The sequence below is a fragment of the Carcharhinus amblyrhynchos genome, chromosome 7 (genome assembly GCF_965287045.1).
Source record: "Carcharhinus amblyrhynchos chromosome 7, sCarAmb.v2.hapA, whole genome shotgun sequence".
In the NCBI taxonomy this organism is placed as follows: Eukaryota; Metazoa; Chordata; class Chondrichthyes; order Carcharhiniformes; family Carcharhinidae; genus Carcharhinus; species Carcharhinus amblyrhynchos.
The window spans coordinates 91,420,889-91,446,131 of record NC_137330.1 but is presented as its reverse complement, the minus strand read 5'-3'; the positions used below and the strand labels follow the sequence as shown (position 1 = coordinate 91,446,131).

The 25,243-nt window shown below is 42.3% G+C and overlaps 1 protein-coding gene across 1 annotated transcript; it reads right to left on the bottom strand.

Moving 5' to 3' along the window:
- Positions 1 to 289: 289 nt before the first annotated feature.
- Positions 290 to 15,405, bottom strand: gjb7 (gap junction protein beta 7). The gene is made up of 2 exons (XM_080192790.1): positions 15,313 to 15,405; positions 290 to 1,161 (listed from the first exon to the last, which is right to left on the bottom strand). The coding sequence occupies exon 2, from the start codon at positions 1,133 to 1,135 to the stop codon at positions 377 to 379; it is 759 nt and encodes a 252-aa protein (XP_080048916.1). The 5' UTR covers positions 1,136 to 1,161; positions 15,313 to 15,405; the 3' UTR covers positions 290 to 376.
- Between the last annotated feature and the right edge of the window lie 9,838 nt (positions 15,406 to 25,243).

Here is a 25,243-nt window from a genome sequence, read left to right as displayed (position 1 = left end):
AACTGGAACAAAAACATTATCTAGGATCAATTATGCTTCTGCATTCTCAGCATGTAGGTGCCAGTTGCAGCCAAATCAGCACTGTAAGCAGAGCTGAAGTTTGAAATATTCCTTCATAAGAATTATGATATAAATAGATTTCTTAAAGGTGCAGTATCATCACACAAAGCTTGGCTCTGATATACCTGTAATTGAACTGTGACAAACATTGTATATACACATCCACCATAACTTCAGGAAAATAATAAACATTTCTTCAAAGATACTGTGAAAAATCCCAGGCTGTATCTTGATCAACATTTGTTTATTTCATTAAAAAACAGGTAACCCTAAAAGCAACTTTCATTAATAAGATTGTGTGGAAGTTCTTCTGGTTTCACATCGTCTGAATGCTTATGGAAGACCTCAGAGTGCCATTTTTAAGTGTTTTTAGAAGAACTTGATCTCTCTCCAATGAGTCACACCCACATTTCAAGTGTCTTGCTTGTCTGTCAGATCTCTTTGCACAGCATCCTCGACAGTGCTTTATGACTAGGTAACTCATCTCACAGGCGTTTAGCAATATGCACAAAATTGAGGAGGCAATCATGAAATAGAGGAAGATGGTCTTTTCAGTTGGCCGACCAACAAAGCAATCCACTACATTGGGGCAAGGCTTAATCTCACACTTTAAAAGGCGTGGAATAGTGAATCCACTGTACATCCACACTATAATGAACAAGAAACTGATTTCAACTCCTGTTTTGAAGAGGAGACTGAAGAAATAGGTCCACCAAAGACCCCCATCTATGTCCCCTTTGTCCTTATAGAGTTTCTTTTTGTACTTCTTCTCCCTGTGTTCCCGGTAACCAACATGCATGACAACCAAAAGAGAAGGGGTGGAGACCAAGATGAGTTGCAATGCCCAAAGTCTTGCATGGGACACTGGAAAGAAGTAGTCAAAACACACATTTTCACAACCAATTTGCCTTGTGTTGCAATTGAAGTCTTTCTGCTCATCGTTCCAGACGCGTTCTGCTGCCACCACATAGATAAGGACTCGGAATATGAACATAACACTCAACCAGATTCTCCCAATGATGGTGGAGTATTGATTCACTCCACTTAGAACATCACGGAGTAAACTCCAGCTCATGGTTCCTTAATAATTTGATGAAGGATCTGCGGATTAGAAAAAAGAAATTCAGAAATACACATACCATGCAGTTTAATGAATTAATATGTTGAGGGTTAAGGGATTTTGGTGCCATCCATCCTTTCTGCCACATATTTTTATGAAATATTTCTCCGATGCCCTTTGCAGGAGTACTATAATATCCACAAAAGGACAGCTGGCCAAGAGCTTTGTCAAAGAGGTCGATTTTAATGGGTGAAATGAGGTAGAGTAGTGGAGAGATACAGAGAGGGAATTCCAGTTGTGATTTATCTATAATGAAAACATTGAAAAGCAATCTCTTTCCTGCGCTATCACAAAGACTTGCAAGTTTCTTATTGTCTCACAGACTAACAACATACATAATAAAACATCCCAAGGTGCTTCAAATGAGCATTATAAAACAAAGCATTACACTGAGCCACATAAGGGAGTAATAAGACCTAAAATTTTGATTGGTCATGGCCAAGCACAAAACAAACAGAACATATAAGATGACTGTAATCTCCTCCTGCCCCTCAGGAACAGGAAGTCACAACTCAGAGACCTGCTGGCCTCTGCTCTAGAATACCGACAGTCTGAGAGTGATGGGCATTGCTGGTACTGCATCATTCCCCAGGCATCATAGCCGGACTCTTGCAGAGAGATAACTATTAAAGATATGGTTTTATCAGAAAGCTAAACAGTTGCTGATTACAGTCACAGACCTATATTCTATTGAATTGCCAATGTACTTGCATGTTCTGTTTGGCAAGATAACCAAAAATTAGGCCTTCCCCAGGCATCATTGCTGGATTCTTGCAGAGAGGTATAATATTAAAGATATGGATTTACCAGAGAGCCAAACAGCTTCTGATAGCAGTCACAGACCTATATTATATTGACTTGCAAATGTACTTGCAAGTGCTGTTTGGCAAGATGACCAAAAACTCTTGGTCAAATAGGTACATGTTAGGGTGTATTTCAAAGTAGGGAAGCAGAATACAAAGACAGAGAATATAAGCAGAGCATTCCAGAGCTCGAGACCTAGGCAACTGAAGGGGTGTAACCACAAATGTTGAAGTGATCAAATCAGGAATGCTTAAGGGGCCTGAAATAGAGGAGTGTAGATCTCTCTCACAGGATTACAGGGCTGGAGGAGATTACGGGGAAGGAGATGAAAGAGGCCATGGATGAGAATTTAAAATCAAGCTGTTGTTGACTGAAGCCAGTGTAGGTCAATGAGTACAAGAGATGACAAAGGGAATGGGACTTGATGTGAGTTAAGGCAGCAGAATCATGGATTAACTCAGGTTTACAGAGGATAAAATGTGGGAGTCCAGCCAGGACTATGTTGTAATAGTCAAATAAGGAGGTAATGAATAGCTAAAATGAAGATTTCAACAGCAGATGAGCTTAGACAGGGTGAAGATCATTTTTTTAATAGTTTAACCAGAAACCAGAATACACTTTTGACTTATATTTGCAAAATATGCAATTTGCAAATTGCATAAATGTGCCTCGTCCACCATAATTTACTTTTAACCATAAATAATAAGTGTTCTCCCCATGGATTTCCATGGAAAATTGTAAAGGAGTTTCACTTACACAACCCTGGTGGACACTTCAGAGCTTGAGGCTAAAATTGAGAAAATTCAGGAGGCGCTCCATTGATTTGGCAAAATACCTGCTTATTCTGTTTACCACTGGGCCAGATTGCCCACCTCTTCCTGTTGGTGAGATCTTCGGGTCCCGCCAAAGGCAATCCCTCCCCACGGAGACCCCTCGCTGCTGGAATGCATGCCATGGGGTGTGGGAAATCCCACCCACTGATTTTTCCATTACTTCCAGATCCCTTTCAATGTTCTCCATTCATTGGGCAATTCTATCTGTCCATTTGTTTCCTAGCAAACATTCTGCATTTACTTTATTCAGTTTCACTTGCCACAGTCCTGTCACTTACAAATATTTCCCAGATCCTTTTAACTGCTTTGCCTAATCTAAGGGCCAATTTCTTGTTAGGTAGGCATACAGTAACAATGTTGACAAAATATTAATAGGACCACAATTGGAATATTAATTGCAACGGTGGTCTACAAACTGCAGGAAGAATGGAAAGCGAACAGAGAGGGCCTGGTACAGACTCAACGGGTAGCTGTCTTGTGTGAAGAAATGCAAATTTGAAAACAAATCTTGGAAATCAAAGGTTGGTTCCTTTATAACAGAAGAAGTAAAAGGATGATTGGATAGTAATGTCAAAATTATTGGCAGGAAGAGAGGGAGCAAATAGAAATTGGTTATGTCCACTCTAGGAGATGTGGAGCTAAGTTTGAAAGAATTGCAGCATTTTTTTCTTACACAGAGTTATGGGGCATGATGGCATTTAAGAATAGGTTAGATAGGTGGGGCTTTATTTTGCTGGAGTTCCCACCATCACCCCACCTACCTCCCTAATAGTACCCAGCTAAATGGTAGGGGGAGCCCATCCAAAAGAATGGCTGCCCCATGGATATCTACTGGTCAATAGATTTGGTCGAGACTTTGCCCATCAGGAACAGGAAGTCACAGCTCAGACAGCTGCTGATCTCTGCTCTAGAATACCAGCAGCCTGAGAGCAATGGGCATCGCTTATACTGCACTAGGCCTTCCCCAAACATCATTACTGGATTCTTGCAAAGTGGTAATAATATTAAATAATATTAAAGATATGGATTTGCCAGAGAGCTAAATAGCTGCTGATAACATTCATAGACTATATTCTGTTGGCTTGCCCAATGTACTTGCACGTTCTGTTTGTTTCGTGCTCGGCCATTACCAATCAAAATTTTGGGTCCTATTACTTCCAGACTTCTTTTTTCAGACTCCCACTCACAAGTCAAGCATTCTATTTTAAATATGTTGTCCATTCTAAGTGGCACCCCTGTCAACGCATTGCGGGTTAGGTTGATTGGCCATGCTAAATTGCCCCTTGGTGTTAGGAGGCTAGTAGGGTAAATAAGTAGGATTACGGGGATTGTGGTTGATGCAGATTTGATGTGCCAAATGGCCTCCTTCTGCACTGTGGGGATTCTATATCCCTTACAAGTAAATAAGATAAGTGTCTGCAGGATGGGTATCATGGAGGGGAGTGTGTGGGATCCCCATGGTTAAATGACCATGGCGGAGAGAAACTTGGGGAGAAGGTGGGGGGAAGGGCAGGGAGCATGGGTTACACCTTGGAAGAGTGGGCCCTCTGATGGACTCAGGAGATCAGTTAAGAAGGGATTAAGCCCTACCCACCCATCACCAGTCATAAGGAATCTTGATGGCTTGTGGCTTGACAGGGGTCTCTCTTGTCACCAGTTAAATCCTGGCAGAGGCAGGATGAGGCCCTTAAGTAGAAATTAATTGCTCACTTAAAGATCTCAATTAGGCCACTGATAGACAGGCCTCTTTCCTCCCCATGTACAACTATAATTGTAGTTGGGTGGGGGCGGAGGTGGGTCAATAAGTGGCTTGTCAGCTGCTGACTGGATTTACTGTGAGGTTTTAAAGGAGATAGGGTTACAGTTGCTGGAGGCACAGAGGGAATCCTGGAAAAAGGAGCCAGTAGCTGTTGACTGGGTTTGTGGCTGTTTCCCCCGTCTGCCCGAAATACGTCACGTCAGAGTATTTCTGGAAGTCTAGGCACAGCAGGAACTTATTTTCTTTTCAAAAGAAAATCTAGGAGATGTTTCATGAAACCACATCAGGGCTGTCACAAGATAGATATTTTTCGTGTGTCAATTGCTAAGGGAACAGGCATACCTATCATCCCCTTCATTAAATAGAAGGGCTATGCCAGGTCATTAATTTTATCTTATTGTGCAGGAATAATTTTCTTTTAACTGCCTTTTGGTATAACAATATGGTTGGCTAATGTGCTAATGGTTACATAAATTGTATTTTCATTCTTTAACTAAAGTGGCAGCTGAGTTGAGTATCTTTGCCCAGGATAGCAAGATGTCTTTCACTTTTGCTTCTGTTCATTTTGTCAGATGAAAAATGTTACTTTATGCATAGTCTAATGATATGAAGTACTGAATAAATACTTCCTGTAGAATCCCTTGCATAGTAAGCAATTTGTCTCTGTTTTATGATACAAATATTATTCTGCATTGTACTATCTTCACTGGAGTTCAGAAATGGGGGAGGGGGGATCTCGCAGAAACTTATAAAATTCTAACAGGACTAGACAGGGTAAATGCAAGGAGGATGTTCCCAATGGTGGAGGTGTCCAGAACCAGGGGTCACAATCTGAAGATACAGGTTAGACAGTTTAGGGCAGAGATGAGGAGAAATTTCTTCATTCAGGGTGTGGTCAGCCTGTGGAATTTGCTGCCACAGAAAGTAGTTGAGGCCAAAACATTGAATGTTTTCAAGAAGCAGTTAGAGGCGAAAGGGATCAAAGAATATGGGTGAAGGTAGAATCAGGCTATTGAGTTTGATGATCAGCCATGATCATAATGGATGGCAGAGCAGGCTCAAAGGCCGAATAGCCTTCTCCTTCTCCTATTTTCTATGTTTCTATGTTAATGTAAAGCCTAACATTAGGGTGATTAATATATGGATTTATGATTAACTCATTAAGAGTCCCAACCCAAAATACAAACTGACTTTAAAATTAGTCTACCATTGGGTTTCTTAGTTAGCATTTTTTTGTAAAACGATATTCATTTTGAATGAGGCAACTTTGCAGCTGAGTTTAGCTATAGGTTAGCGTCAATGCTGTTTTGCACTGACACGCATCACTAGTACAATGTAAATAAGTAACAGCTGGCTTTGGTTGTTAAGTCGCTTGGAAACCTTGTCGACGAACTGCAATCATCTCTTATCCACAAATTTAAATAATAGAAGCAAAAATTAAATCAGAAACAAATTCCAACTTTTCTGGGAGGAATACTCATTTTAAGTGTGGGGGAGTGGATTATTTATTGTGCATTTTGTAACCAATGTCAGAACTGGCCTTGTGTGAATCGTTCTGTTGTAACAAAGGAGATAATTCATCATCAGCAACACACTCGTTTATTCTTTTTCAATGCAACACCTACCTCACTCTGTCAGTAGTAAGACTTCATCAGTTTTCAAGATTTCATTAATTATACAATAGTGACTGGCCTCAAACCTCCCCATCTGTGAGCAATAGTGATCTGTCAGTAACTAAGGAGTTTGATTCAATTCAGGTATTAAGGTTTTAGGTTTGTGCAATATTTAATTTCTTAATTTGTTTTTATTTCTAAGTTGCCATATGTAATATTGAATTTATATTGAATTAATATGATGAACATTAGTCTGGCCTCTTGTCTGCAGACCACAACATTACTTTTTGTTCTGAGGTGATTATCCAGACTGTTCAAGGTGAGGATGTCAGTACTGCAGAACGGATCAGTCTTTCGCCTTGTTGTACCAGCTGTCATTGCCAGGTACCCCTGAGACAGGGATGAAAGGAAAACGTTTTGCTGGCGTGCAGCAAGTTCTAGAGGGCAGGAAGATAGAAACGCAAGCAACAGCTGCCATCAGCAGAAGTGCTGTTCCTAATACCTTCCAGACCAGTTTCATTTATTCCTGAATATCTAGTTTTCATTTCATTTTGCTAGTTAAATAAACCCAGGTCATCCATGGGTCAAGTTTAACACAAGCTCCAAAGATTATGGGGGAGGGTATTGTCCTAGAATCATAGAATCTCTACAGTGCAGAAGGAGGCCAGTTTGGACTATTGAGCTTGCATCGACAACAATCCCACCCAGGCCCTATCCCTGTAACCCCCACGTGTCTGCGCTCAGTAACAGATCAGTTGGTGGGCATACCCAGAAGCTGTGAGGGAGTAGCACAGTTTCATAGAAATCATAGAAACCTTACAGTACAGAGAGAGGCCATTTGGCCCATTGAGTCTGCACCAACCACAATCCCACCCAGGACCTACCCCCATATCCCTACATATTTTACCCACTAATCCCTCTAACCTACATATGTCAGAACACTACAGGGAAATTTAAGCATGACCAATCAACCTAACCCGCGCATCTTTGGACTGTGGGAGGAAACCCACGCAGACACAAGGAGAATGTGCAACTCCACACAGACAATGACCCAAGTCAGGAATCGAACCCAGGTCCCTGGAGCTGTGAAGCAGCAGTGCTAACCACTGTGGTACCATGCCGCCATGGGGTACCCACAAGTTTCTGTGGGTATCCCAACCCATATTAGTCTAAGTAACGTGTTAGTTGGAGGAAAGCTTTATAAAGGGTAGCACGGTGGCACAATGGTTAGCACTGAGGCCTCACAGCACCAGGCACCTGGTTTCAATTCCGACCTCAGATCTGTGTGGAGTTTGCATGTATTCCTCGTCTCTGCGTGTGTTTCCTCCCACAGTCTCAAGATATAAGGGTTAGGTTGATTAACCATGTTCAATTGACCCCTAGTATCAGGGGGATTAGCAGAGTAAAAATAGGAATAGGGCTTGCGTGAGATTACTGTTGATGCAGGCTCAATGGGCCGAATGGCCTCCTTCTGTACTGTAGTGATTCTATGATTCTAAATTTAAATAATAATAACCCACATGTCGTAAAAATTGCAGCTTAGCCAGTCCACTCCCCTAATTACAGATCTGAGCACTGTGGACAATCATTGTCAGCATCATCACAACATCACCCATAACTGTTCATCTAGAAAAAGCAAAACGCTGAAAGTCTGAAATAAAAGCAAAAAATATTCAACAGGTCAGGCAGGGTCTGTGGAGAGAGTTCTAATGAAAAGTTATTGATCTGAAACGTTAACTCAGTTCCTCTCCATAGATACTGCCTGACCAGCTGAATATGACCAACATTTTTCATTTTTATTTCTGTCCATCAAAGTTCTTAGAGTCCTTGTGTCATAAGATCAGAGGGATATCTTGGTGAAACCCACTCCTTCTGCACCACTGACAGTGTTCGATTGCCATCAAGTGCATGGAATCACCTCATCACCAAAATCCTATTTGCTACCTGATTTCAGTCTGGTCAATGGTTGGAAAATGGTTGATTTTTGGTTTTGAAAAAAGCAAAATACTGTGGATGCTGGAAATCTGAAATAAAAACAGAAAACGTTCGGGAAACATAGCTCTGTAGAAGAGTCATATGGACTCAAAATGTTAACTATGTTTCTTTGGCGACATAGTAGCATTGCAGTTAGCACTGTTGCCTCACAGCATCAGGGACCCGGGTTCAATTCCAGTTTCGGGTCTCTGTCTGTGTGCTGTGTCGAACACAGAACATTACAGTTCAGTACAGGCTGTTCAGCCCTCGATGTTGCACCAACCTGTGAAACCAGTCTAAAGCCCATCTACGTTATTCCAATATCATGTGTTTATCCAATGGCCACTTAAATGCCCTTAATGTTGGCAAATCCACTACTGTTGCAGGCAGGGCATTCCACGCTCTTGCTACTCTCTGAGTACAGAACCTACCTCTGACATCTGTCCTATATCTATCACTCCTCAATTTAAAGCTATGTCCCCTCGTGCTAGCCGTCTCCATCCGAGGAAAAAGGTTTGCGTTGTCCACCTTATCTGATCACCTTATATGTCTCTATTAAGTCACCTCTTAACCTTCTTCTCTCTAACGAAAACAGCCTCAAGTTCCTCAGCCTTTCCTCATAAGATCTTCCCACCATACCAGGCAACATCCTGGTAAATCTCCTCTGCACCCTTTCCAATTCTTCCACATCCTTCCTATAATGCAGTGACCAGAACTGTACGCAATACTCCAAGTGCGGCCGTGCCAGAGTTTTGTACAGCTGCAACATGACTTCATGGCTCCTAAACTCAATCCCTCTACCAATAAAAGCTAACATACCATTCGCCTTCTTAATAATCCTATTAACCTGGGTACCTATGCACAAGGACACCGAGATCTCTCTGCTCAACTATCAAGTAACTTACCATTAGACCAATACTCTGTATTCCTGTTACTTCTGGAGTTACTTGTGGAGTTAGCATGTTGTCCCTATGCTGGTTCATGGCAAATGTTAAGTTTGTTATTATGCAAATTCATTTGAGTGGAAACTTGAGAGAAAAGAAGCACTTTTCAAAAATGGCTGCACTTTTGTCCTGATCATACTGAAAGCAAAACTCAGCGGCCTTTGGAAACAATACATCCACATAGCTGGGTTTCCTCCGGGTGCTCCAGTTTCCTCCAAAGATGTGTGGGTTAGGTTGATTGGCCATGTTAAATTGTCCCTAAATATCAGGGTGATTAGGAGGGTAAATGTGTGGGGTTACAGGGATAGGACACGACCTGGGTGGGATTGTTATTGGTGCAGGCTTGATAGACCAAATGGCTCCCTTCTGCACTGTAGGGATTCTATGATTCTCTCTTCACTGATGCTGTCAGACCAGCTGAGTTTATCTAACATTTTCTGTTTTCATTGCAGTTGATTTTGATTCCCTGAATTCAGCTATTTTCCAGGCAGCAGCATAATGACAGCTGAGAAAGATGAATGGCTATCAGCTGTGTGGATGTATAGTTTCCAAAGGATGCTGAGTTTTGCTTTTAGTGTGAACAGGACAAAAGTACAGCCATTTCTCTCAAGTTTCCACTCAAATGAATTTGCGTAATAACAAACTTAACATTTGTCATGAACCAGCTTAATGTTTGAAAACATAGATTTTTGAAAAAAATGTTACTTCAAAATTTATTCCTCAATGTAGTAAGGAACAATAACTTGGGGACAAGTTAGAAATATTCAAAAATGGATCTTCACAAAATTGTAATTATTTTAAATTCCAGTAATAATCCACCACCAGCTTAACTGGATAATGTTTGAAATATGCATTTTCAAACAAATATCACTTTAAAAAATATTCCTTAATGCATTTAGGAAGGGTAACTTGGACACATGTTGGAAATATTTTAAATCCCATCAGCTGTGAGGGATTGGATTATAAAACTGCTGAAAATGTCTTTTTAAAAAATGCAAAACTATTTTCTAGTTAGCTTGGGATACAGTAGTGACTTATTTAGTAAATTAAGAAAAGGCATTCAAAATCATTTCAAACATACTCACATTTGGAAACAAATGGACGTATTATTGATAGACAGCATGGTTTTGTGAAGGGGAGGTCTTGCTTCACTAACTTGATCGAGTTTTTTGAGGAAGTGATGAAGATGATAGATGAGGGAAAGGCAGTGGATGTTGTATACATGGACTTCAGTAAAGCCTTTGACAATGTACCTCAAGATAGACTAATACGAAAGATGAAGTCACATGGGATCAGATGTCTGATTAGTAAGTTTGTAGGTGACACAAAAATTGGTGGAATTGCGGATAGTGAAGAGCTTTGTCAAAGGAGACAGCAAGATATAGACCAGTTACAGGCTTGGGCAGAGAAATGATGGACGGAATTTAATCCAGACAAATGTGAGATCATGCATTTTAGAAGATCCAATGCATGTAGGAATTAAGGGTAGAATCCTTAGGAGTATTGATAGGCAGAGAAATCTGGGCATACATGTCAACAAATCACTGAAAGTGGCAACACAGGTGGATAAGATAGTCAAGAAGGCATACTTGCCTTCATCTGTCAGGACATGGCAAGCAAAAATTGGCAAATCAAAAGTACAGAACTTTAGTTAGGCCTTATTTAGAATATTGTGTACAATTCTGGTTGCCACACTACTGAAGGATGTGGGTGCTTTGGAGAAGGTATAGAAGAGGTTTCGCAGGATGTTGCCTGGTCTGGAGGGTATTAGCTATAAGGAGAGATTGGATAAACTCGGTTTATTCACACTGGAATGACAGAAGTTGAAGGGTGACCTGATGGAGATTTACAAGATTGACTTGCATGGACAAAGTGGATAGTCAGATGCTCTTTCCTAGGATAGTAAAGTCAAGTGCTGGAGGACATAGGTTCAAGATGTGTGGGGAAAAGTTTAGAGGAGATGTATGAGGCAAATTTTTTACACAGCGGGTGATGAATGTCTGGAACACACTGCCCAGGGAAATGGTGGGAGCAGATGTGATAGCGGCATTTAAGGAGCAACTAACAAATACATGAATAGGATGGGAATGAAAGGATATGGACTCCGTGAGTGCATACAGTTTTAGTTTAAACAAGCATCATGATCGGTGCAGGCTTGGAGGGCTGAAGGACCTGTGCTGTGCTATACTGTTCTTTGTTCTTTGTACCTCTTTGTGTCCTTGCAACCAAACCAGCTTAATTGTTGAAGTCTCCTCTAAATATTAAAAATGCAAATGAGTAAAAACGGCATTTTTCCTTTTTTTAATGTTCGTTTTTTAATATTTACTTTGAACAGGATGGATTTTCTTTCTCCTGTAATGTAAATCTTCAGCTCATCCTTGGGCCTTTCTTCAAAGTATTTTTATGCATCTTTTCATTATGATATCTAATGAAGGATGTGTTTTTGCTCCTCCTTTATCTCCTGTTTGTTTCAAATTACAATTGTTGACTTGGTCAATCCCAATGTTGGCATTTTGCATCATGACACGGACTTATCACAAATTTGTTTAATGCTCAAAGCCATTTCCTGGACAGGGTGTGATTCCTATTGTCCAACAGATATGGAATGTATACTTAACTTCTTCCTCAGAGGGCGGAATCTTACCACTTTTGAAAATATTCCTCAGTTGGGATCAAACTTAAGTCCTGAGCCCAATGGTTTATGAGTCCTGCCAACCTGCATGATCTTCCTGGAGATTTATTTTATTATTCATTCATGGGATGTGGGCATCGCTGGCTGGGCCAGTATTTATTGCCCATGCCTGAGGACATTTTTAAGATACACCCACAGTACTGTTATGATTGGAGTTCCAGGATTTTGACCCAGTGACAGTGAAGGAGAGACATTATGTTTCCAAGTCAGGAAGATGTGTGGCTAGGAGGGGAACTTCCATGTGGTGATGTTTCCATGCATCTGCTCTCCTTCCTGTAGATCTGGAGTCATATGTAGGCCAGACCAGGTAAGGACAGTAGATTTCCTTCCCTAAAGCACATTACTGAACCCTCTGTCACCTGCCTCCACGAATTAAGTGAGGTCTCCCTGGCCCCCTGGCCTGCCACCAGCAGGCTGCCTCCAATTACTTGCAGTCCTTGGCCTCAGCGGGGCACTTGTCTGCTTCCCATAAGATCCCATTGGAATTAGTAATTTTTCCTTTATTGGCATTTAATTGCTGCTGATTAACTACTCACCAGTGTCAGATTTCGGTATCATCTCAGGGCTGGCAAGATTGCTGAGAGGTGGAAATATGAGGAGGAGCCAAGCTACTATTCCAGTTCTCCCCAGGTTCCACCCCAGCCCCACTCCCATGGGTCACATTAGATTTCATCCAGAATTTCTGTTACCTCAATCTTGGTACGCTTATACATTTTACGTGCAATAGTGGTAAAGTTAACAAGTCTATTTTTAACATCTACAGCACTCAATAAATAGAGGCAATGAAAAGAATGATACTATAATAACTATAATAACTATGATAACAATTGCATTTAATTTTCAAGTCCTTGGTACAAAAACTTCAGTAACGTGCCAAAACACAAAAATACCTCTGAAGAGGTCCGTGTTGAGTCTGACACATTCTGCACTTTCTAGCACACTCTGCACCTTCTCCCTGTGTCTGCGTGAGTTTCCTCCAGGTGCTCTGGTGTTCTCCCACAGTCCAAAGATTTGCGGGCTAGATGGATTGGCAATGTTAAATTGCCCCTTAGTGTTAGGAGGACTAGCTAGGGTAAGTGCATGGGGGCAAGGGGATAGGGCCTGGGTGGGATTGTGGTCTGTGCATGAGCTGAATGGCCTCCTTCTGCACTGTAGGATTCTACGATTCTGGGGTTCTGCTGTTTGTCAATTTAGCATGGCCAAAAAACCTCACCCACACATCTTTGGACTGTGGGAGGAAACTGTAGCACCCAGAGGAAATCCATGCTTTCACAGGGAGAAAGTGCAAACTCCACACAGACAGTCACCTGGGACTTGGTGCTGTGAGGCAGCAGTGCTAACCACCGTGCTAACGTGCCGCCCCTTTCTGTCATTTATGTGCATTAGTCACATTTAATTTCTGGGTTTGAAACCAATTTAATGGTAGTCCCTCCTATCAACCAATTATCTGGTACCATAATCATTGATTTTAATCAATATGAATCCATTTCCTAATAAAGGTAAAGTCGCCATAGTCCCAGATGACCTTAGGCTGTGACTGATAGTGAACCCGAGAATCACCGAACCTCAGACAAGGGACAAGGTTGAGAAGGTGCAGCATTCATGAATAACCTCAGCCAGCACAGGAATTGAACCTGTGAACCCACTCTGAACACCAAGCACATGTCCAGCCAAATAAGCTGAACCAATCTCCAATCAATATGTAGTCATGGCACAAGCTGGTACTAAATTGGAAATTGAACTCAGCAACACCGCAAAGTTAATAGGTTTGTAAATTAAAGTTATTCACCCCAGTGCAAATTTGAGTGGCTGCTGTCGTGCTGAAATGGAAGCTGCGACATCAACCATCAGATTCTGCATCATGATTGAATCCATAAGTGTTCATAACAGAGTTGCCCACAACTGCCATACTGGAAAAGATGGGCTACAAATTCTGCACAAAGCTCCAAGACAATTTGCTTGAAAATATTGTAAACTGTGAATGACTTCATCATGTGGATAGAGTCACAGAGGTTTACAACATGGAAACAGGCCCTTCGGCCCAACTTGTCCATGCCAGCCTATTTTTAAAAACCCCTAAGCTAATCCCAATTGCCCGCATTTGGCCCATATCCTTCTATATCAATCTTACCCATATAATTGTCTAAACGCTTTTTAAAAGACAAAATTGTACCTGCCTCTACTACCACCTCTGGCAGCTTGTTCCAGACACTCACTACTCACTGTATGGAAATAAAGTAGATTGATTGGAGAGGTTGGGACTGTTCTCCTTGGGATGAAGAAGGCTAAGAGGAGATTTGCTAGAGTTGTTCAAAATCATGAGGAAGGGTTAGACAGAATGATTAGAGAGAAACTGTTCCTGCTCGTAAAAGGATCAAGAATGAGAGGGCACCTATTTAAAGTGATTTGTAAAAGAAACAAATTTGATGTGACACAACAAGGGCTTCTGGTCAGGAATGCACTGCCTGGCAGTGTGGTGAAGGTAAGTTCAGTCGAATCATTCAAAAGGGCATTAGCTGATTACTTGAATAGAAACAATGTGCAGGGACACAGGGAAAAGGCAGGGGAATGGCATTAAGTCATAGAACATAGAACATAGAACATTACAGCGCAGAACAGGCCCTTCGGCCCACGATGTTGCGCCGACCAATTAAAAAGCAATGACCCTCTAACCTAAACCAAACGCTTTCCATCCATAAACCTATCCACGGATCTCTTAAACGCCCCCAAACTTGGTGCATTTACAACTGCAGCAGGCAGGGCATTCCAATCCCTCACCACCCTCTGGGTAAAGAACCTACCCCTGACATCCGTCCTATAACTACCACTCCTTAATTTAAAGCTATGCCCCCTCGTGCTAGCTTTCTCCATCCGAGGAAAAAGGCTATCACTGTCCACCCTATCTAAACCTCTAATCATCTTATATGTTTCAATAAGGTCCCCTCTTAGCCGCCTTCTTTCTAACGAAAACAACCTCAAATCCCTCAGTCTCTCCTCATAGGACCTCCCCTCCATACCAGGCAGCATCCTGGTAAACCTCCTCTGCACCCTCTCCAAAGCCTCCACATCCTTCCTATAATGTGGGGACCAGAACTGCACACAATACTCCAAGTGCAGCCGCACCAGAGTTGTGTACAGTTGCAACATGACGCTGCAACTCCTAAATTCAATCCCCCTACCAATAAACGCCAAGACACCGTATGCCTTCCTAACAACCCTATCTACTTGATTCCCAACTTTCAGGGATCTGTGTACACATACACCTAGATCCCTCTGTTCATCCACACTATTCAGAGTCCTACCGTTAGCCCTATACTCTACACATCTGTTATTCCTACCAAAGTGAATTACCTCACACTTTTTCATGATGCTCGTTTGGAGAGCTGGTGCAGACATGATGGGCCAAATGGCCTCCTTCTATGCTGTAACATCTCTGTATTCTATGCGTCCTCCACATTCCTTGACAGCGGCTGCAGGCTTGCTGATGCACCAAACATTTTATCCTGCACCCACCTTAGTGTCAAGGCTGCCCCATTGAAGAGCTCATCAGAATCCTCTGGAACTGAACCTGTTTTTATCTTTGCCCACCACAGTTGGCACCTTGCTCCCTGCCCTGGCTGCTCGTGTCATCTGCTCTCTGCTAATGAGTCCAACCCACCAACATTGATGTAGCACCAAGTCAAAGTCAACAAGCACAGGTTAATCACACCTCACAATTTCAGTGCCTGCTTTTGAGAGCTGGTCTTTAATATTGATGCCAATAGCAAAACCCCTCACTATGAAAACTGGAGGAATTAAAATTAATGCATTTTTTTCAGAATTTGCTGACGAATTGGTTGCAAGTCAACATATGTTCAAGTCACATCATATTCTTCGGAATTAAGTGACATTCCTGAATCACAGGTCCACAGTATTCTTTAGCTGCATCACTTTGTAAAAGAGCCACAGAAATCCCAATAAAATGGCACACGGCAGACAACTGAGAGAATGCCTACGTAATTCAACCCACTGGGCCTTATTTTACCATTGTACCGAGTGCTGGGTGGACTTGAAACTGGGAATGTTTCAGTTCCAACTTTCAGACCCGTTCTCAGGCGCCCTCATGCACACTCTGCTTGCAAAAATATCAGCAATTCTGAATCACACTGCAGAAGCCTGTAGATGGGGCTTAACATGCCTGAAATACTATGGCTCCGATCGGAGCCTCCAACTGCACACGCGCGGAAAAAAATCGATAGAATGCTGCTCCCCTGCCACGTCGCTCCCGGCCGGATAATGCATCCTCCTGGCCCCCACAGACATTGCCCCAGCCCCACAACATTACTGACCTCCTTATCCCCCAACCCCCTGCACCACCCAGACTGATCGCAGTCCCCTACCGCCCTTCCCCTCCACTGATCTCAGGCAAGAGTAGCAGCGGAACACCCGCTCACCCCCCACTGATCTCAAGCAGAAAGCCATTGGACACTCGGCACTTAGCTTCTCACTAACTAGAGCACCCGATTTGGACTTATATGGAATAAGTCTGTTTTGCGACAATTCTGGATGGATGAATGTGGTGGTAAAGGGATAAGTGTCGGTAAGGTTGAGTGTGCAGTCCATTAAGTCAATTTAAATGCATGCAAATGAATTTAAATGGCTGTTGTGCTTGTTTCAAGCATTGTTCCGATTCCGGCCATTTTTGGGCCTTGGTAAAGGTGGAACCAGTACAGAGGCGGGCGCGGATCGTGCTACTCACCTCACGCTTGACTTTACCAAAAATGGGCAATGGTAAAATCAAGCCCATTCTCTCTAATTAACTTGCTCATAGTGCTGCCGTATACTTCAAGCAGGAAAAACATGGCACCTTCCATTTCTACAGCTAAATATTTTATATATCTGATGGTCCCACTACTTTCAGCCATTCTGAAAAGTAGTGAGAGAATGAATTTAACCTAAACCTGAGGAATCCGTTTTCTTACACAGACTGATAAGATTTATTCTGAAAATCGCATTTTCCTTGTTTTTTTTTCTGATGAACAGACAGGGTAGTGGAATTGAGACCAAGACAGATCAGTCACGATTGCATTGAATGGCAGAGCATGCACAAGAGGCTGTATGGAAAATTCGTGCTCTTAATTCTTATGTCCATATGCCAACCCCAAGATGCTCTCATTGAGTTGAGACCTTCATTAGGGAGCCTTGAGATTGCTTAACAAATTGCATGGTGTTGCAAATAACTCCCGCGTCAATCTTGAAGGAATCAGACACATAAAGGTTCATCAGTACAGTCACCTTCACAGCCACTGACAACGTACTTCTAGTTTTGATCTTGTGGTTGTAGGTACAGTAGGCGCCATATTTCAGAAAAGAAACTCTAACTGAAGAACAGACGTCTCAAATGCTGAGGGGTATTCAAGGAGGAGAGTTGCTCCCTGGATATCCTAGGTAGTTATGACTAGTTGTTGACAACCCTTCACTGCACCTCCTTCCTCCTCCTCCCACTTCCAGCAGTTTGTCCTGCTCTGTGTCACCTCCATCCATTCTCCCAGACATGCTGTATTGCACAGAAAATGTTTACTGATGCACCCATGTCTGGGAGCCAATGGTCTATGCAGAAAGCTTGAAGTCAGAAAAAGCTATACTACTTCCTGTAGACTTTTGAAACAAAATAATAGAAAGTGGCCATTTTTAGCATTGGAGGAATAGGCAAAGAAATCAATTTGCATAATATTATAGAATCCCTACAGCGCAGAAGGAGGCCATTTGGCCCATCGAATCTGCGCTGACCACAATCCCACCCAGCCCCTATTCCTGTAACCCCACGTATTTACCCTGCTAGTCCCCCTGACATTATGGAGCAATTTACCATGGCTAATCAACCTAACCCGTACATCTCTGGGCTGCGGGAGGAAACCGGAGCACCCGGAGGAAACACACGCAGACACAGGGAGAATGTGCGGATTTCACACAGACGGTGACCCAAGCCGAGAATTCAACTCAGGTCCCTGACACTGTGAGGCAGCAGTGCTAACTGTGCCGCAGGTAGTTGATAATCCCATTAAATAACTCCATTCTTTCACGTCACTGAACATATATTCAAATTTGCAAGGTTGAGAATGCATTAAGTTGAAAAATGGCATTGCCAGAATCAAATTAGTAGAGCATGCTGATTGACTTCGTGGTCTGCCTGCTCAGTACATTCCTGTGGCTGTTTTTATGTGCTAGCACCCTCACAAATACTGATCTGGAAATGATTTGCCACAAAATGGGTGCACACCCACTATGGAATTCTAAGGAATAAAATAACACCCAAAACATGGTGGCGGGCAATCCCAGTTCATCACCCGCTGTGTTATTTTAATATTGTGTTGATTAATGAGATACTTAAAGAGTTTTAGTGGGCAGTTTTAACCCTAATTGCAGATTGTCTGAAAGCTTCCTGGAATGACAGATTTATCTGTCATGCTCTGCTGTGAGCAACCCAGGAGAAAATAAGGAAGTAGATGGAGTATCATGCAGGGAAATGTGGAGTTACTCACTTTGGTAGGAAGAATCAAGAAGCTGAATATTATTTAAATGGAGAAGGGCTGCAAGAAGCTACAGCACTGAGGGATTGGGGGGATGCTTGTGTATAAATCACAAAAAAGCTAGCATGTCAGTTCATTAGGTAATACATAAGGCAGGTGACATGTTAGCCTTTATTTGCACTCAAGCAAAATACAATCAACCAGGACTTGCCAGGGGAAAACCTGGCTTGTGGTTCCACCCTGCTGCTGCTAAAAAGTGGAAGATTTATTGGAAGATATAAGCTGTTGTTGATGATGACTGTGGTAGTTAGTTTCCCATGCATAAAATGACGCTTGCTAGTCACTTGTGTGCATGGGTGGGATTTTACAGCTTCATTCGTCCCGAAACCGGAAAATCCCACACAAAGTCAACGGGCCTTTCTGTGGCCCAACCCTCGTCTGCTATGAGTCCTGTGGCGGGCAGGATGGTAAAGTTCCAGCCTCTGTGTCTGGTGGGACAGTACCACCACGCACAGAGTGCTCTGAGGTTTCTATTGTAGACTGCGGTGAAACTGCAATGCTGTCAGAGAACAATTCTTGTCAGGTTTTCAGGGTGTGGTTCAAATGTTGGAAGCAACATTGTTGACTGCAAGATCAGATCATGTTACAGCATTTCATCCATTGACTTGCTGGCTCACAGCTCTCCCACGTTCCCTCCCTCTAATTTAACTCAGCTCCAATGAACAAAATATTACCATTCCAATTAAAATACACTGTGACTGGGCTGTCTGAGCTGAGTTTTTACACATTGGTGCACCCATACAGATTTTCATGCGCTGAGCGTAGATTGTCTAATTTGTCGTACTTGTCCTTGTGACACTCAACAAACAGAAAAATGAAGATGATGTTGCCACGTATACAGCACACATTGACTCTTATTTGAGGTTACCAGGCAACACCCACCACCACTGTCACACTCCAAATCCCCACCAAACAGCTCTGAGGAAAAATGCCTTAAGGTGTCTGAACAAATATTGAAACACAGTTAGAAAATAGAAGCAGGAGTAGGCCATTCGGCCCTTCGAGCCTGCTCTGCCATTTATTTTGATCATGGTTGATCATCAAAGAATTTGTGCAAGAATTGGTTGATCACCGAATTCAATATCTTGATCCTGCCTTCCCCCCTTTTCCTTGATCCCTTTAGCCCCAAGAGCTATATCTAATTCCTTCTCAAAATCACAGAACGTTTTGGCCTCAACTACTTTCTGTGGTAGTGAATTCCACAGATTCACCACTCTCTGGGTGAAGAAATTTCTCCTCACCTCAGTTCTAAAAGGTTTACCCCTTATCCTCAAACTATGGCTCCTCGTTCTGGACCCCCCCCCCAACCATTGGGAAGATTCTTTCTGAATCTACCCTGTCTAACCCTGTTCAAATTTTATAAATTTTCTGTGAGATCCCCTCTCACTCTTCTAGACTCCAGTGAATACAATCCTAACTGACTCAGACTCTCCTCATATGACAGTGAGTCAGCTTGATAAACCTTTGCTGCTCTCCCTCTATAGCATGGACATCCTTCCTCAGATAAAGATACCAAAACTGCACACAACACTCCAGGTGTGGCCTTACCAACACTCTATACAATTACAAACATTCCTATTACTATACTCAAATCCTCTCACTATGAAGGCCAACATACCGTTAGCCTTCTTTACTGCCTGCTGTACCTGCATGCTTTCTTTCAGTAACTGATGTACAAAGACACTAAGGTCTTACTGAGAATCCCCCTCTCTCATTTACACCCATTCAAATAATAATCTACCTTCCTATTTTTGCTACCAAATGGATCATGTCATATTTATCCTCATTATACTGCATCTGCTATGCATATGCCCATGCACTCAGCCTGTCCAAATCTCGCTGAAGCATCTCTGCATCCTCCTCACAGCTCAACCTTCCACCCAACTTTGTATCATCTGCTAATTTGGATACAACACATTTAGTTCCCTGTTCACATTATATATTAATGATTTGGATGAGGCTCCGCAGGGATATGTCGTGGGACACCATCTGTTCACATTATATATTAATGATTTGGATGATGGTGTCCTACGACATATCCCTGCGGAACCTCACTAGTCACTCACTGCCAATCAGAAAATGGACCATTTCTTCCGACTCTTTGCTTCCTGTCTGCTGATCAGCTTTTTATCCAGTTCAAGAAACTACCCATAATGTTTCTATAGATACAACTCTTGGGATTAAAGGGATCAAAGGATATGGGGGGAAGGGGTGGACCAGGATATTGAACTCGATGATCAGCCATGATCAAAATGAATGCTGAGTAGGTTCGAAGGGCCGACTCCTGTTTATTTTTTCTATGTTTCTATAACTATGTTTCTATTGTAGTCAGCTATGTGAGATCTCGTTGAAAACCTTCTGAAAGTCTAAATAAATCACATCCACTGGTTCTCCCTGGTTAACACTAAGGGCTGACCAGGTAGAATGAGCTACACATATCAATAGGTATGATCTCAGGTCTGTGCTGAGTTTGCTTCTTGATGTCAAAATGGATCTCAGATTCCTTGGGCCGAATTGAGGGTGGGGTGGGGGGCGTGGCATTGGGGGTGGAGAGTGGTTGGGGGTGAGTGGGTGGATGTTGATTCACATTAGGGAGTAGGGTGGAAAGTCCAGCAGAGTTCCTGCTCCTGATTTGCATCGAGTAAGGAAAGGGCACGTCTGTGGACTCTGAATGAGGACAGCATTCTGCTCCACAATGATATCTGTAATGATCAAATCACTTGCCAATGCTGGATGGGTTTAAACATCAAAAGAAAGAATAGGGAGCAGCAAGTACTCATGGAACCATAAGACATGAGAGGTTTGAATTAGATTTTTAAATTTGTCATAGAATTTCTACGGTGCAGAAGAAGGCCATTCAGCCCGTTGAGTCTGCACTGACCCTCCAAAGAGAATCCCACCCAGCTTCACCCATCCCCCTCCACCCAATCCTCGCAACCCAGCACATTCAACGTAACTAATCCACCTAACCTACACACTTGCGGCAATTTAACATAACCAATCCACCTAACCTGCACATCTTTGGACTGTGGGAGGAAACCGGAGCACCTGGAGGAAACCATACAGTCATGGGAAGAATGTGCAAATTCCACACAGACAGTCACCCAGGGCTGAAATCAAACCCTGTTCCCTGACTCTGTGAGTCTTCAATGCTAACCACTGTGCCACTTTGACGCCTCAAATTTTGGACCCTCAGAGTTATAACTCTGTGTAAGTGAATGGGTTTTGAATGAGTTAAAATTGGACCTTCACAGTATGACTGCAGGGAAAACATGGGATCGGTTCACCCTCTGAATAATTCAATTCCTGCTGCACTTCTAGTTTGGTAGAAATGAGCTACTGTTTATTCAGATCACTTTTTGTGTAGTTAATGTGCAAATGTTACCTAGGAAATGATAAAAAAAATCATAAACTCTGTAAGGTAGATAAAGGTACAAAGAGGTTAAAAGCTTGAAGAAGCAGAAATCATTGTGGCCCTCTTGTGCATCTCTTTACATTAATGACACTTGGTTTTGTGAAAGTAGGCAGAATCTCTAACAGAATTTGACTTGATCAAACCGTAAACTAAACTAAACTAAGCTAAGAAGCAATTGTTCACCTCACTTCCAACACATGCCCTGAATGTTCGAAATGTATCCCGGCAGCAAATAAGCTGTCACATTCAGAACACCAATCAAATCATTCCTCCAAAATTATTCCAAAAGAAATGAGAGCATTTACCTCAAAACTGCTGAATATTCAGCCTTCCCTGGGTTATCCCTCCAGCAAGTTTACGTTTGTAAACTGAAAAACAATTTTCTCCATATATAAAGCAAGCTGGAATGTCCCGTGATAAGTTCTGTTTTGTTCTATATTGAAAGTAAAATAATCTCTGCCTGTCCTTCCCTCATTATGATCTCAGAAGGTGTAACCCAAGCTTGTCATGATCCAGTAACTACCTCCAATCATTCAAATTAGAGCCACCCTTAACAGCCAGTTTCTGTTTTGGAATCATTTATCTGTACAAACAATGGCTATATCCTCATACAAATCCTCCCCCTGTACAATGGCTATATCCTCATACAAATCCTCCCTCTATACAAAAGACATGGCTAAATAAAATAAATACAGATCAGGTATCCTTTATCCGTAAATCCGAAAACCAAACACATCCAAAAGCAGTTTTACTGAACCTCATTGAGCTTCAGGATGGGAAATCTAGTTGTTTGTCAGCACTGTTTATCTTGTTGATTTTTGTGGTGAATATGTGAAAAGGAACTTTTTCAGGTATCCTGTATTTATTATTCAGTTGTACATCTTACTGTTCTAGCTATTTAAATCACTTTAGGCTGTGATAAGATAAAAGCAAAATACTGCGGATGCTGGAATCTGAAACAAAAACAGAAAATGCTGGAAAATCTCAACAGGCCTGACAGCATCTGTGGGGTGAGAATAGAGCCAATGTTTCAAGTCTAGATGACCTTTCATTAGAGCTCTGATGAAGGGCCACCTAGATTTGAAACGCTGACTCTATTCACTCCCCACAGATGCTGTCTGATCTGCTGAGATTTTCCAGCATTTTCTGTTTTTGTTTGTGTCAGGCTATACTAGTGTAAGTTTACATGCAGTATCTATAAGCCAAAATGATCAGGAACGCAAAAGAATATTTGACCTGTATTCTTCCTGCATTTTCCATTGAAAGAGTGACTACCACTGAGGCACAGCTCCATGGGTAGCATGGCGGTACAATGGGTTAGCACTGCTGTCTCACAGTGCCAGGGACCTGGGTTCAATTCTGACTTTGGGTGACTGTCATTGAACATCTGTCCTTCGTGCAACTGTTTTGTGGGTAAGGGGTTGAAATTTGGTCTCTTTTGGCAGATAAATGGCAGCGGTACTCAACCTGGGTGGATGTGAGGGTGGGTCCAGGGGGGCCTTGGGTCTCATGATAATTGAATTGAGCTATCAGGCCTGTGATAAGTCTTAACCCTCTGAGGCACCATCATTTTGTCAGCCTATAGACATCTCCTCATGCTTATGTAATCTTGCACTGCTTTGATCGATTGTTCTACCCAGCAATTACACAGCAGGGGAAGTATTCCCTTCACTATCTATACATGTAAGCATTCCTCCTGTTTCATTTTTTCCTCTGATTATAGGTACATGATTTATAGAAGGGGAAAAAAATTGCATTTATATAGCACCTATCACAACCTCAGGACGTCTCATAGCACTTTTGCAGCTAATGCAGTACATTTAAGATGTAGTCACTATTGCAATGTAGAAAATGTGGTACACGTGAAATCGTATGTATTGCAGGAGGTGCCATACCATTAATGTATAACCACCTGCCTTCCTGACAATTAAAACCTCTCATCTCTGGTTCTAGTAGAAGGAGGCTGTACTTAATACAAGACAACAATCATGCAAAGGAAGGAGTCTTACAACTTACCACAGGACCTTAGAATCCCCACAGAAGGAGGCATTTCAGCCCATCGAGTCTGCACCTACTCTTCAAATGAGCATCTCAACAGCCACCACACCACCCCCCAACCCCCAACTACCTAACGGCCCCGTGGTTTACCTTAACCACACAAGGAATTGAATAGCATCCCTACAGTGCAGAGGAGGCCATTTGGCCCATTAAGCCTGCACTGACTCTCTGACAAAGTATCTGACCTAGGCCCTCTTCCCAGCCCCACTCCCATCACCCCACACATTTCCCATTGCTAATCCATCTAACCTACACATCTTTGAGGGGCAACTTATCATGGACAATCCATGGTGGCACAGTGGCAAGCACTGCTGCCTTACAGCGCCAGGGACCCGGGTTCAATTCCTGGCTTTGGTCACTGTCTATGTGAAGTTTGGACATTCTCCCTGTGTCTGCGTGGCTTTCCTCCAGATGTTCTGGTTTCCTTGCACAGTCCAAAGATGTGCAGGTTAAGTGGATTGGCCATGCTAAATTGCCCCTTAATGACAGGGGACTAACTAGGGTAAGTAAATACATGGGGTTATGTGGATAGGGCCTGGGTGGGATTGTGGTTGGTGCAGACTCGATGGGCCAAATGGCCTCCTTGTGTACTGTAGGGATTCTATAATTCTGATTCTAACTTGGAGATGTTAAATAGCTTTGAGGATGCCATGCTTCAGATCATTGCACCAACGAACCCTATTTACTTACTGGCACCAGAGCAATCAAGGAAGCAAATATACTGGGTATATTCAACACTTATTCATGGTAGTGAAAGAGTATTGAATTATTCCCATTATATTTTCAATACATTGCATTATGTTCCTGTCACAGTGATTGCAAAATTTAAAAAGCACTTGCCTCACATGTGGTTGTTCTCAATGTTTCCGAATTTACAATGATACTGCTTAGCTTCATTCTTTGTGAATGCTGATTTAAAAGATAAATGGCAAGTTTAATGTGTGATATAATGCAGCGATGATGTGTGTCAATTGCACTCCTTTTCATTTTAAAACACACATGGATCATTTAATCATACAGCTTTGACTCACCTTTCAATCTTCAAAATGAACAGAATGGAGCAAATTAATTATCACCGGACTTCTGCATCATTGTACATGGTTGGAGTATTATGCTAAGATAGCTGTCTTGGATAGCATTTACAAAAAATATCTTCATCAAACTAATAGTTGCAGTGCAGATCTTGAAATCCAAAGAAACTTGTAAGCTCTTTTTCTACCTCTAATTATCTTGTATTCACCCATTCCCTAATACAGTGACTGACATCAAGAAAAAACTCCTTAGACTCCTCAGGTGGTCACTCTCCATGTATAAGCTTTAGAAGCCTGTAAGTGCTAGTGTGCTATCTGACTATTACCATGCTTGCTGATCCACTTCTTGTCATTCACACTTACAAACTTTG

Coding starts and splice junctions, on each gene's coding strand:
- gjb7 (XM_080192790.1), bottom strand. CDS start 1,135: ATGAGCTGGAGTTTACTCCGTGATGTTCTAAGTGGAGTGAATCAATAC.